The following is a 12,398-nucleotide window of genomic DNA, read 5'->3' as shown; positions in this document are numbered from 1 at the left end:
TGAACCAAACCTCTCCCTAAGTGCCTTGTTGTCAGAAATTAGATGGCAAAAAAATCCACTACTTAAGCCAGTACTCCTCAGCTATTTCTAATATATGCCCTCCTTCATTGTAACAACAGAATGCTGTGCCTTTCCCAAATAAGTGAAATTTCAAAGGGAAATGACTCTTGTAACTGGAAAGTAATGGAAGGTCATAGTCCTTCGTTTTCAATGGAGACATGCCTTTCCTAACAGCGCTCCAAATTCTGACCTATGGGAAGGAAACATGCTTCCACCCCAGGCGAGGTCCACAGCATGATATATTTGGCATTAACCAGTTACAGATGCACAAGAAGAAAATGAGCATGAAGGAAAATGTACTTTGGGGAGATTCATCTGGCAACAGGGAAGCTTCTTCAGGGTTCTCTCTGCATCACCTTACCAAGGGACACAGCCCAAGGAAACTGATCTGATTCCATCCCTAGTGTGTGAAGTTGGTCTCTTTCTTTCAAACCCTCCCCTCTTTCTCTCATAAAGACTGATCATAGAACTCAGTCATCTTGGTATAAAAATCTGTAAAGGAGAATTTATTGGGAAGTAGACATTGGTCACACTTCAGTCTCTTTGTTACTTAATGAACGTGAAACCTTTCCTCTGTGACCCCTATTCTGTTCCAAAGTGCTCAAAGAACCACTTATGACAGGGGTAGGAACATTCCTGATTCTGTAGGTAGGCATTGACCTGTATTATGTTAGGTGTTATGGGAAGTAGGCTACAAAATGGAAAATGTCTAGAATATATGAAAGATATGAAAGAATGTATAAAATATATTAAAAAAATAAGAAAGAATATATTAGTGTTCTTTGGGTTGCAAGAGGAAAGTCCTGTTCAAGTTAAGTGGGCAAAAATATCCCCCATAACTGAAAAGTTCTGTATCTACCAGCTTGAGGGGCAGCTCCCACCATGGCATCTGGAGTCTGTTGCTCTTGGGCTACATTTTCTTTTCTAGTAGATTCCCTGCTTTTGGTGACATCCATGACCAGCTTCAATTTTACCGTCTCCCAATTTAGGAACAGAGAAAGAGAACTCTCATTTCCTCACACTTCAGGCAAAAATCTGAGAGAGCTTTACTGGTGTAGCGTGGTCTGTTCCTATGCTCCACTCTGTTGCTGGCCAGAGGCAAGACTTCCATGTTACTGGCCAGGGTGGTTTAGGAAGGGAGTAGCCATACGATGCTAGAAAGACCTTGGCTAGAGTCAGCCCAATCCATGGTGGCAGCTCCAAACCATGGCCCATTGTGTGACTTCCTTCTCCCTCCCAGCAAGCCACTCCTCTCCTCTGGATCTCTATTTCCTTTGCTGTATAATGAAGGTATGTGTCCATGTGGTCTCAAGTCTCTTTTAAAAGCTCTAGGATTCTTTGAAACAATCTCTTCCATCATCTAGTATTAAAAAAAAATATATTGCTGAGGATGTTGGGACTGCAATCAGACTTAGCAGACTGAGTGGGATTTAGATAGGAAGAGAAGAGAGGAAATTCCAGGAGAAAGACAGTGTATGTAGAGACTAGTGTGAGCTTTGGTGATAAACCAAAATGTATTCCAAGAGTTGCAAATGCATGAGATTCTCATCAGTGCTTCTTTAGTGATTAACTGCTTTTATTTGACCAATGCACAAGAGCTGAAATTCTTAACTCAAGCACTAATTATGATGTCCTTGGGTTGTCTGTCCTAAGCTCCATTTGTTTCATCTCTCTCCTCCAGGGCTGGCTCTGTGACAACTGTTACAGACCAGGTGGTTCAACTGTTCCTGAAGGCCCCTCCTCAGGTCACTCCCCCAACCAGTATACACCGAGATATCATCAGAGAACAAACACTGTAAGTCCATTTGCCCCTGTAGACTCTCCCTAAATGTAACTGGGTGCATGACAGGGAATCTCTTTCTGCAAATTCCTTTCTTCTGAATGAACCAAATATTTGTTGTTGTTGTTTGTTTGTTTGTTTGTTTTTAAAGATCTCTTAAGTGACTTGTGTGGAATACTGTATCCTAAAGCATCATTGAATTTTTGAACATCTCTCATTGCTCAGTAGATGGCTGGGCTCTTCAAACTAGAAAGTTTCCTTTCCATGAACAGTTGTCACAAGTCTCCCCTTCCCACCCACACCCCCATATACTTTAGAGTATTTGCTACTGATTCTCTTCTTCTTCCATTAACAGAATGTTGATTGCCCAATCGAGTGCTTCATGCCTTTAGATGTGCAGGCTGACAAAGAAGATTCCAGAGAGTAATATTTGCAACCCAACGGAACAAGCATCTATGTCTGCCATGGTCTATCCGAAGTCGAGTGATGTTAGCAGATCCCATCTTTGAATGTTTGTTTCTTTCTTAGCCTTTTGCTCTGGAGACTCCAGCTTCAGCTCAACTCACAGCTTCTCCAAGCATCACCCTGGGAAGTGTTTTGAGACTTTTCTCGTAAATGAGGGCAGTATGTTGCCTGTTCTGCTTCAGAATCGTCAATACTGCTCAGTATTTTAAATGAAATGATTCTCGGTCTGATTTGGTTTGCATAATGTATTGAATAATGTTACCAAAATTTTAAATAGGAAAGTTGCCCAAACACTTCTGCTTTCATTTAATTGTCTGGCCCACAATACTATAGGAATGGCGTGTCCTTGCTACTGTGATATTTAAAATATCCACAGTACTCACTTCTTCCAAATGATTCTAACAGTTGCTTAGAAGTGTCTTTCTCTTACCTGTTATTTATCAATTTTTCTCAGTATTTTTATACAGAAAAAAATTGTATTGAAGACACTTGGTATGCGGTTGACAAGAGAAATTTGGTATAATTATGGTTGGTGATTATTTTTTATACTGTATGTGCCAAAGCTTTACTACTGTGGAAAGACAACTGTTTTAATAAAAGATTTACATTCCACAACTTGGAGGCCACTTCTTTTTATATAAGGTATTTGGGGAGGAAATAATAATCACCATGAATGTTCTTTTTCTTTTCAATTCACCGAACATTTAGATAGCTCTGACATGCAAGGCTCTTTAATTCTTGGGTTACTTCTGTACAAGGCTTTCTGCTTTTTGCTGCAAAAACAGATTCACTTTTGTCATTTCTCCACTCTTCAAGAGCAGAGAGAGATTTATGTTTTTTCCCTTAACAGATTTAAGTAGCCTCTCATCTTTATGAAACATGCCAGCTAGCACTTCAGAAGCATAATTGAAAAAACCTTTAGTTGCTTTTTTCTAAGCATTATTATTCTTCCCTCCCTCCCTCCTCCTCTTTCTCCTCCTTTCCTTCCTTCATTGAATAAACATCTTTTCAAACAGATTACTTGTGAGGAAAATAAAAGGATAGCTGAGCTGTTAGTACTTCCCTGTACTCTACTATTCAAGTAGCTTTGTCTTAGGGAATCCCCACGGTATAATAACCTCATCCAATCTGTCTTAATTCATGTCGACTGACACTTTATCATGACTTGATAAACTACCATCTCAACAGTTGCCTTACTCATGGTCTGCAAAGATCATTTCCTTTTCAATTTCACCTTGGGGAAGCAACAAAACTCTGGGATTAAATATGACATTCAGGGGTGGGGGTATAGCTCAGTGGCAGAATGCTTGGTAGACTGCATGAGGCCCTGAGTTTGATCCTTAGTACCATGAAAAAAAAAAGAAAGAAAGAAAAGAGAAGAAGCTGGGCATGTTGGCGCATGCCTCCAATCCCAGTGGCTTCAGAATCTGAGGCACAAAGATCAAGTTCAAGTCCAGCCTCAGCAATTTAGTGAGATTCTCTCTCAAAACAAAAGTGCTAGGTGCTAGGGATGTAAGCTCCGTGGTAAAGCACCTCTGGGTTAAATCTCCAGGAGGGAGGGAGGGAGGGAGGGAGAGAGAGAGAGAGAGAGGGAGGGAGGGAAGGAGAAACCCTTTAAAAATCTCACTTTCAGAATAGTAAATCATGGCATAGGAAATAGTTGATTAATAATTAATAAAAATTCAGGAAGCATGTTTTTATATACACATTTGAATTGATTTAGTTTATAAAATGCTTTGACATTTAGTATCTCATTTTGGGGAGATTTTATAGAGACTACAGGTCAGATGAGTTTTCCTTAGCAATATACAGACCCAGACTCCAGATATCTATTTAATATCACTAATCTTTCAGCTTTACCAGTCTACCAGTTACAGCCTAGCTGTTCCATGTCTATTAAAACAACACGAAAAACACAGATCAAAGTGATATTAAATGACTCTCAGACATAAGTGGGTCACCCCTGCTCATGGAAGAGAAGACTAGGACCTAGGACCAACCTACACAGTGTACAGTAGGTAATTCTATCAAAGACGCCTGCCCAAGAGAAAGCAAACCCTCATAGGTGAGGGACCAAGCAGCACCTCGGCTTAAACTTAAAAGGTATTTATATCTGAAAACAAAGTCTACTGGATCTTCTCTAACATAACTTTCCTATGTTCACATATGAATACACCATCAGTGAAACTCCACATCACGTACAACCACAAGAATGGGATCCTAATTAAAACAAGTTATACTCCATGTATGTATAATATGTCAAAATACACACTACTGTCATGTATCTAAAAAGAATAAACAAATATAAATTATTTTAAGAAACAATCTACTGGATTTTCAAAAGCAGTATAGTAAACTTATGAATTAAACTCAGAACAAATCAAGTAAATATAAATGCTCTTTTCTGTCTGGGCATTACAATGCAAGACATGTATAATAGTCTTTTTTTATTAACCATTTCTCGGCAAAATCATTCAAAACAAAAACTAAGTATTTCCAAACATCTATTACAGTTTTTAATTGACTCATGTGACTGTTTCCACTGAGAATTCTCTAAAGCAAGGCAGATCAAAAAGACGTAATTAAAAGACCAATCTGGATTTAGGCAACAAATGGGAGGAAAACCAGGTGAAAGTAATAAATATTATCAGGCTTTAAAAAGAAAAATAAAGGTTTTTAAGTTTTACGGTGCCTTGCTGTGCTTGATTTGTAGTAAAATTTGTTGTGTATTAATATTGTTTTCAGATCTAATGACCTAAAAGAATTATGCAAATTACCTATAATAATATCACTATGTATGTAAGGCACACTTTCTAGGGAGGTGAATAGAGAAATAATCAGGTGGATATTACAAGTTTAGGAAATGACTTTTTCTATTTAATTATATTTCCATTGAAAATTCTATTCCATTTCTAGTTGTATGAAACTCATTAAAGTGATTAAGAAACATCACATCAGCACATTTAAGTGCTGAAATTGCTTCCTATTCAGTAAGTTCCCATTACTGTGGTAGGGAAAGTGGCAGGCTACAATTTTAAAAGTCTCATTTTCAGGGAATACAATGCTGCTTTAAAAAAAAAAAAAAAAAAGTTTCCTGTTGGGACTCCTCGTGTTTGGGGATATTTTAAGATTGTCACAAGGTCGGCAAAGCAGAAGCACGTACAGATGACCTTAGACTAAGAAAGTTCTTTTCAAGAGTGATGGCACTTATGTTTGCAATGCAAATTGTTTTCATGATCATGTTGTCCCATTCCATAATCTCATTAAAATAAGATTCAATTTGAATTGCAAACAAAAATCTATATAAATTACAAATAAGGAGAAGAAAATGTCGTGTGTAATAAAAAAGCAAGAGAAATGGTGCTTCAGAAGCTAAAAGCCCCAAATGGAAAATTCCTTTTTTAACATTCCTCAGTAGAGCCAGATATAGATATTAAAGTGTGTTTTACATTACCTTGAATTCTTTTTTTACTTACTCTTTAGAGACATATGGATTTTAACAATTCTAGAAGCTAAGTTTATCTCTAAAACAGTTTTTATGTGGAGTCTCCCAAAGGCTTTGAAATTAGCATTGGTTGGGGATGGCAGGAAGTCACAGGAAGCACTCTGCACTCCAGGGTTGGAGTCACCCGTCCTGTGTGCTGTGCACCACAGTGGGCTCCCTTAGGTCAAACAAATTGAAGATCAGGAATTCTTCCAAGGAGCTCGCTGTATAAAAGTACTTTGGAAATTGCCATTTCCTTCCAGAAAGGAGGCACTACCTTTGCCAGGTGACCACTAGTCAGGACTTTAAATGTAAACTGCCAGTCTCTGTCTCAGCATTGGTTGCAAAATGCTCAACAACCCAATACTGTGTTATGGCTTGGCTAGGCGGTGTCCACCAAGAGCTCCTGTATCAATGCAGGGATCTTCAGATAAAATGATTATAGACTGTGAGAGCTGAAACCTAATCAGCAGATTAATCCATTTGGTGGATTAGTAATTTGAAAGGAATACTGTCCTGGGTGGTAACTGTGGGCAGGCGGGACATGGCTGGAAAGGTGGATCTCTGTGGTGTGCCGTTGAAGAGTTTATCTTCTCTGTGGCCCCTTGCCCCTTCTCCCTCTGCTTCCTGGCTGCCTTGAACCAAGCAGGGCTGTTCTACCGCACCCTTCCACCATGACGTTCTGCCTCACCTTGGGTCCAGAGAAATGGAGTCAGCCCTGGATGGACTGAATTCTTTGAAACCATGAACCAAAGTAAACTTTTCTTCCCCTAAATCATTCTTGTTAGGTATTTGATCACATCAATGAAAAACTAACACACACCGAAAAGCTATTTTGACTCAAAAGCATCCTGCTCTGGTGGAGGAATTGAAACCCTCCTACATTGCTGGTAGAAAGGAAAATGGGGCTGCTGCTCTGGAAAACAGTCTGGTGGCATCTCAAAAAGCTAAATATAGACTTACCATATGATCTTGCATTTCAACTCCAAATACCCAAGAGAAATGAAAATATAAGTTTGGATCAAAACTTGTACACAAATTTTCACAGTAACATTATTCATATCAGCCAAAAAGTAGAAACAACCCAAATGTCTATCAACTGAATGAATAAACAAAATGTGGTGTATCCGTGTGATGGGATATTTGTCCATAAAAAGGAATAAAGTACTGGTATACTCTGCAACTCAAAGTTTCAAAACATTATACAAAGTGAAAGTTAGATGCAAAAACATTATGCTAAGTGACCCCATTTGAAAATGTCCAGCATAGGTCAAACCCATAGAAACAGAAAACAGATAAGTGGTGGCCTAAGGCTGGGGAAAGAGAGAATGGGAGAGCATGAGTAATAGAAACAAAGCTTCTTTTTAGGACAGAGAAAATATTATGGGACTAGATAGTGGTGATGGCTGCACAGCTTTGTGAATATACTTAAAACCACTGAATTGTATACTTCAAAATGGTTAAAATGGTAAACTTCATGTGATTTTATCTTGATAAAGAAAAATATACTTACAGAAAGTATCTTTTATATCCCTGTGCTTATTCTAAGAAGTAAAAAACAGAATAGATGAAGGTTGAAAGAACTCAGGCACTTTCTGGTTACCAATCTGAAATGTAAGTAAAAATATCCAAAAATACACACTATTTTTGATAGTAATACCCATAAATTAATATCATCTCCCACTACTCCCCATGCCTCCATATACATAAAAACAATATGAAAAACAGCTTTTATCATGTCCCACGTGATGTTCCAAGTGCCCTTAGTAGTTTTTTTTTTTTTTTATTCCCTCTTTGGAGCAATCCTATAAAGTGAATATTGTAGTTACCATCATCCTATAAGTAGAAAGTACGAAAGGCTAAATGAATTGTCTAAGGTCCGCATGGCTTGTGAGTCATAGAGCTGGGACTCCAAGCTGATAGATTAGCTCCAGGTCACATGCTTTTAACCAGAAGCTCTTCAGTCTCTGCAAGGAGTGAATCTACCTCCATTGTACAAAAGCAGCAAACTCCAAGAGGCTAAGGCACCCACCCATGATCACCCAGCTGCTGAGTGGAAAACAAGGTGGCATTTATCCTGAAAGACACACAGCTGATTTTCTGGAAGAAGAGGTGTGGTCAAGAACAAAAATGTGCAGGGCTGCTGGCAAAGTTCTATTTCATGACCTCACTGATGATGAATGGATGTTTAAAAGGTACTCTTTACAGATTTTTCATGCACTTTTTCCATGATTGCTTACAATTTGTTTTGTTTTGCTTTGTTTTAGATAAATTTGTGCCTTGCAATGTTCAGCAACAATAAGGTTTAGGAATATCTAAATAGGAAAGGCAGTAGAATGAACCGGACCTAACTTTCCCGTGGATACATGACCAGTGTAACTCCACATCACTTTTAATCACAAAAATGAGAAATTATACTCCATGTATGTATGATGTCAAAAAACAGTCTACTCTCATGTATAACTAAAAAAAAAATTAGATTTTTAAAAAGAATATCTAAGAATGGAAGTCACTGGGGAGCTTAGAGCCCTTCAGGTTTTTGTGCTCTGAGGAAGGGACACTGATTAGGCTTCAAAAAGAAGGTGCTCCTGGTGTCATAGGACCAGGCAACAGACTGAGTGAAGAGCGGCTCCAATGGATGATACAAACAATAAGGGGTGCTTCTCCCTGTGCCCCAGAACTCCCCCAATTTAAAGTGTATTGATCCAGGTTTATTTTATGGGTCTTCTGCCCCTCTTTACCACTGAAATAACAGGCATGAGGTCCTTATGCTTTTCATTTAAACATCAGTCTTGAGGGGTTTGTTTTTATTCATCCCCTCTCCCATGCTGCGGAATTCAACCCAGGGATATCCCCAGCCATTTTATTTTGGGACAGGCCTGACTAGGTTGCCCAGGCTAGCCTTGAATGTGTAATCCACCATCCTCAGGCTCCTGAGTCACTGGAATTACATGCTTGCACCACTATAATTGGCCAGTCTTGAGGTTTTGTTTGTTTGGGTTGTTGTTGTTGTTTTTGTACCAGGGATTGAACCCAGAGGCACTTAACCACTGAGCCACATTCCCAGCCCATTTTGGTTTCTATTTTGAGATAGGGTTAAGTTGCTTAGGGCCTGGCTAAGTTGCTGAGGCTGGCTTTAAACTTGCAACCCTCTTACCTCAGACTCCCAAACTGCTGGATTACAGAGATGTGTTCAAGGTTTTTAATGTTTGAATAGCAGTAGAAAGACTAGGCTAATGGGTTCCAGTTTCCTCACCAGGTGCACCCAACCCTCAGTCCCCTTCCTGAACTCTTGCTGACCAGGATGAGGAAGCACCAGTCACTCTGACTCAAGCTCCAGGCAGAGCAGCCAGCACCCTGGGGCAATATGAGTGCAGGGACCAACACACCAAGACCTTGCAGGATAAAGTGGCTAAATGCAAAATAACAGTAGATTACAGATTCACAGAAATATTCATAGATGTGAAAAACGTAAATCTGGAAATGAACAGCTCCATAGATGAGACAAAGAGCATATTTAAAAAGAAAGTAATGAAATGGAAGATCATGTATTGAGGGTGCAGCTGCTTCTCAGTGTACGGTGAAGTCACGTCCCAGTAAACCCATTCTAAGTTGAAACTATCGCACATTGAAGATGCACTTCATACACCTACTGAACACCACAGCTTACCAGCACAATACACTGCAGAGGTCAGTAGTTTGGGGCCAAGATCAATGGCTGGAAGCTACAGATTGCTGTTGTTTCCCAGCTTGAGTATTGAAGTGCGTATGGTTCCTACTGAATTCATCTTTTTTGCAACGTTGCAGAATTTTAAAATTATGACTTGTCTTTTATACTTTTTGAATATTTATTGCCTAACCATGCTTACACAAATATTCTTAAAATAGTACTACAAAACACAAACACTGTTGTATATTTCTTCCAAGTTAATCCATTTCTCCTTGCTATTTTACATTTGCAGAAAAGAGGACTGTGTAAGAACTGAAATTCCATCATTACCATTTACATTACTTCCTAGGCTGGAGGCACAATACATAATTTTTAAACTCAAAATAGTAATGGTTGGTGGAATTACATGTGTAAGCATGATTAGGCAATATAGTATTAAATAGAGCAAAAACTGCTTCAATAATTATATCCTCTGTGTGTGTGTATTATTAGGGACTGAACCTAATACTACATATGCTATATAGATGCTCTACCATGCTACACTTGCCCCCCCCCCAAAATGATGTCCTTAATATTAACCTTTGGTCAAGGTAAAGAAATAATCAGTAGCTTGGGAAAGACAAAAAATATACTTAATAATTTACGTGCCCAAATCTATTAGCTATTTATTGCAATATAGCATATTACTCCAAAACTCCATGACTTCCAACAGGTATCTCTATTAGTTGGCAGGAATTCATGGAATGCTCCTGTGAGCAGTTGTGGCTCAGACATCTCAAGAGGTAGAAGCCAGGTGTTGCCAGAACCTGGAGCTGGAAACTCTCCTTTCGGGGTGGCTCCTTCCCAGCTGGCAAGGAAGGTTCTCTCCTCAAGCAGGTTGCTGACACCTCCTTACAGCAAGGCCTGGGCCCATCCCAGAGTGGCAGGCCATCCAAGACACTAAGGCCGAGGCTGCAATGTCTTATGACCTACCTGCTGAAGTTACATATTTTTTCTGCAATACTCTTAGCCTGTGTCAATGGAGCTGAGTACTACTAACAGTTGGAAGGTGTGTTCATATATAAATGACTCAAAAAGATAACCTTGAAGAATATTTAAAAAGTTCTAAGGGAATAGATTAAAGACATGAGAAATGGGTAGGATTTATCTATAGAGGGGAACAATGCCAAAAGATTTTAGAAGACCAGATGTATGATGTAAGTAAGCAGTCACCACTTGCAGGACACGTGCACATATCATCCTGCCTGCTTCAGGGAGGCACTGAACTCTCATAGCCCTAACCTTCAGTACAAAAGTAGAATGTTGGGTCTATCTGGGAACCAAAATATGGACTACGTGGAATGTTTATTTTTGATGCTAGGGATTGAAGCCAGGGTCTCATGTATACTAAGAATACACTCTACCACTGAGCCACACTCTCAGACCTCTATTTTTCATTTTTTTTGTGGGGGAGGAGGGGACTAATGATTGAACTCAGGGGCACTGGACCACTGAGCCACATCCCCAGACCTATTTTTTGTATTTTATTTAGAGGTAGGGTTTCACTGAGTTGCTTAGCACCTCACTTTTGCTGAGGCTTGCTTTGAACTCGTCATCCTCCTGCCTGGGCCTCCTAAGCTGCTGGGATTACAGGCTTGCATCACTCAGCCCAGCTCTCTTTTGTTTTCTATGTCGTTCCAAAGGACAGAGGCTGCTAGGCACAGTAATGCACACCAGCAACCCCAGTGACTCCAGAGGCTGAGTGAGAAGGATCATAAGTTCAAGGCCAGCCTCAGCAACTTAGCAAGGACCGAAGAAATTTAGCAAGATCCTGTCTCAAAGTAAAAATAAAAAGGGCTACGGATGTGGCTTAGTAGTCAAGAAGCCCTGGCTTCAATCCCTAGCACCAAGAAACAAAAACAAAACAAAAACAAACCCCACAAAACAAAGCAAAAAACACCAAAAAGAGGAGATCTTGGGCTCCTAAAATTATGGCTATCCCACATAACAGAAAAGTATGCACTAGCATTATCCACAAAGAGAGTCAACATAACTTAGTAATGAATTCTCTCTAAGGGTCCAGTTCGTCGGGGATAATTTGCTGATTGTTTAGGAAGTAGAACACCATGCCACCTAGAAGCATAATAAAAAACCGTGTCTGAGGCCTGGGGTTGTGGCTCAGCGGTAGAGCGCTCACCTAGTATGTGTGAGGCCCTGGGTTCCATCCTCAGCACCACATAATAAAAAAAATAAAGGTATTGTGTCCAACTACAACTAAAAAATAAACATTAAAACAACAATAACAACAACAAACCGTGCCTGAGAGGAACCCTCCAGAGAAGCTTGAGGAGCAAGGATGGTGTCATCTGCTCACATGCTCAGCCTCTGTGGCTCACTGGCAGATTTGTCTCATTTGGGGAACCCTGTGGATGAGCCAAGCTCCAACAGGTAGGGATGCTCCTGTGCTCTGCACAAAAACCCCCATGCGTAAAGTGCCAGTGTAAGAGTAGATTTAAGATAAATAAAACCCAACCATCTAAAACCACGGATCCAATCATTAAAATGTTTTATTTTCTAAAAAGGTATTTTCAAAGTTTCACACGATTATTCCCTTACGCACGAGCACACCACTGAGGTGTGACACAATCAGTGATGGAAGAGTCGAAGATCCGTATGAGCCAAGAGGATTCCCAGTTCATCGCAAGCCTCAATCACAACCTTGTCAGCAGCAGAACCAGAAGGGGCTGCAATGTACGCCACACCACTCTGAAGGAAAAAATTGGTATTGATTTTCAAAACCAGTTTATGCAAAAAACAAAATCCCCCTCCACAAAGCGTAAGCCAATGAAACCTCATTCATACAGGCCAAAGAACAGCATTTGGATGATACACACATCAAATGGAGAAGTCCAATAATCCTCTAGGTAGTACTGGTTTATATGACATAGCCACAATTTTGA

The 12,398-nt window shown here is 39.7% G+C and overlaps 2 protein-coding genes across 11 annotated transcripts in view; one reads left to right on the top strand and one right to left on the bottom strand.

The window, feature by feature from the left end:
* Positions 1-2,920, top strand: part of FN1 (fibronectin 1) — a 64,789-nt gene extending 61,869 nt beyond the window's left edge. For all 10 annotated transcript variants that reach the window (XM_081262294.1, XM_081262301.1, XM_081262296.1 and 7 more), the window contains 2 exons: positions 1,742-1,855; positions 2,196-2,920. In XM_081262294.1, coding sequence (XP_081118420.1) covers positions 1,742-1,855; positions 2,196-2,267 — 186 coding nt within the window. In that variant the 3' untranslated portion in view covers positions 2,268-2,920. The remainder of the gene's footprint in view (positions 1-1,741; positions 1,856-2,195) is intronic.
* Positions 2,921-11,987: 9,067 nt separating this feature from the next.
* Positions 11,988-12,398, bottom strand: part of ATIC (5-aminoimidazole-4-carboxamide ribonucleotide formyltransferase/IMP cyclohydrolase) — a 33,846-nt gene continuing 33,435 nt past the window's right edge. Inside the window, exon 16 of the mRNA XM_081260635.1 lies at positions 11,988-12,204. Within this exon, the coding sequence (XP_081116761.1) occupies positions 12,085-12,204 (120 nt within the window). The 3' untranslated portion in view covers positions 11,988-12,084. The remainder of the gene's footprint in view (positions 12,205-12,398) is intronic.

The sequence above is a fragment of the Spermophilus citellus genome (assembly GCF_964194105.1).
Source record: "Spermophilus citellus genome assembly, chromosome: 11".
NCBI lineage: Eukaryota > Metazoa > Chordata > Mammalia > Rodentia > Sciuridae > Spermophilus > Spermophilus citellus.
Note: the sequence above shows the minus strand (reverse complement) of the source record. Positions and strands in the feature narration are given on the sequence as shown.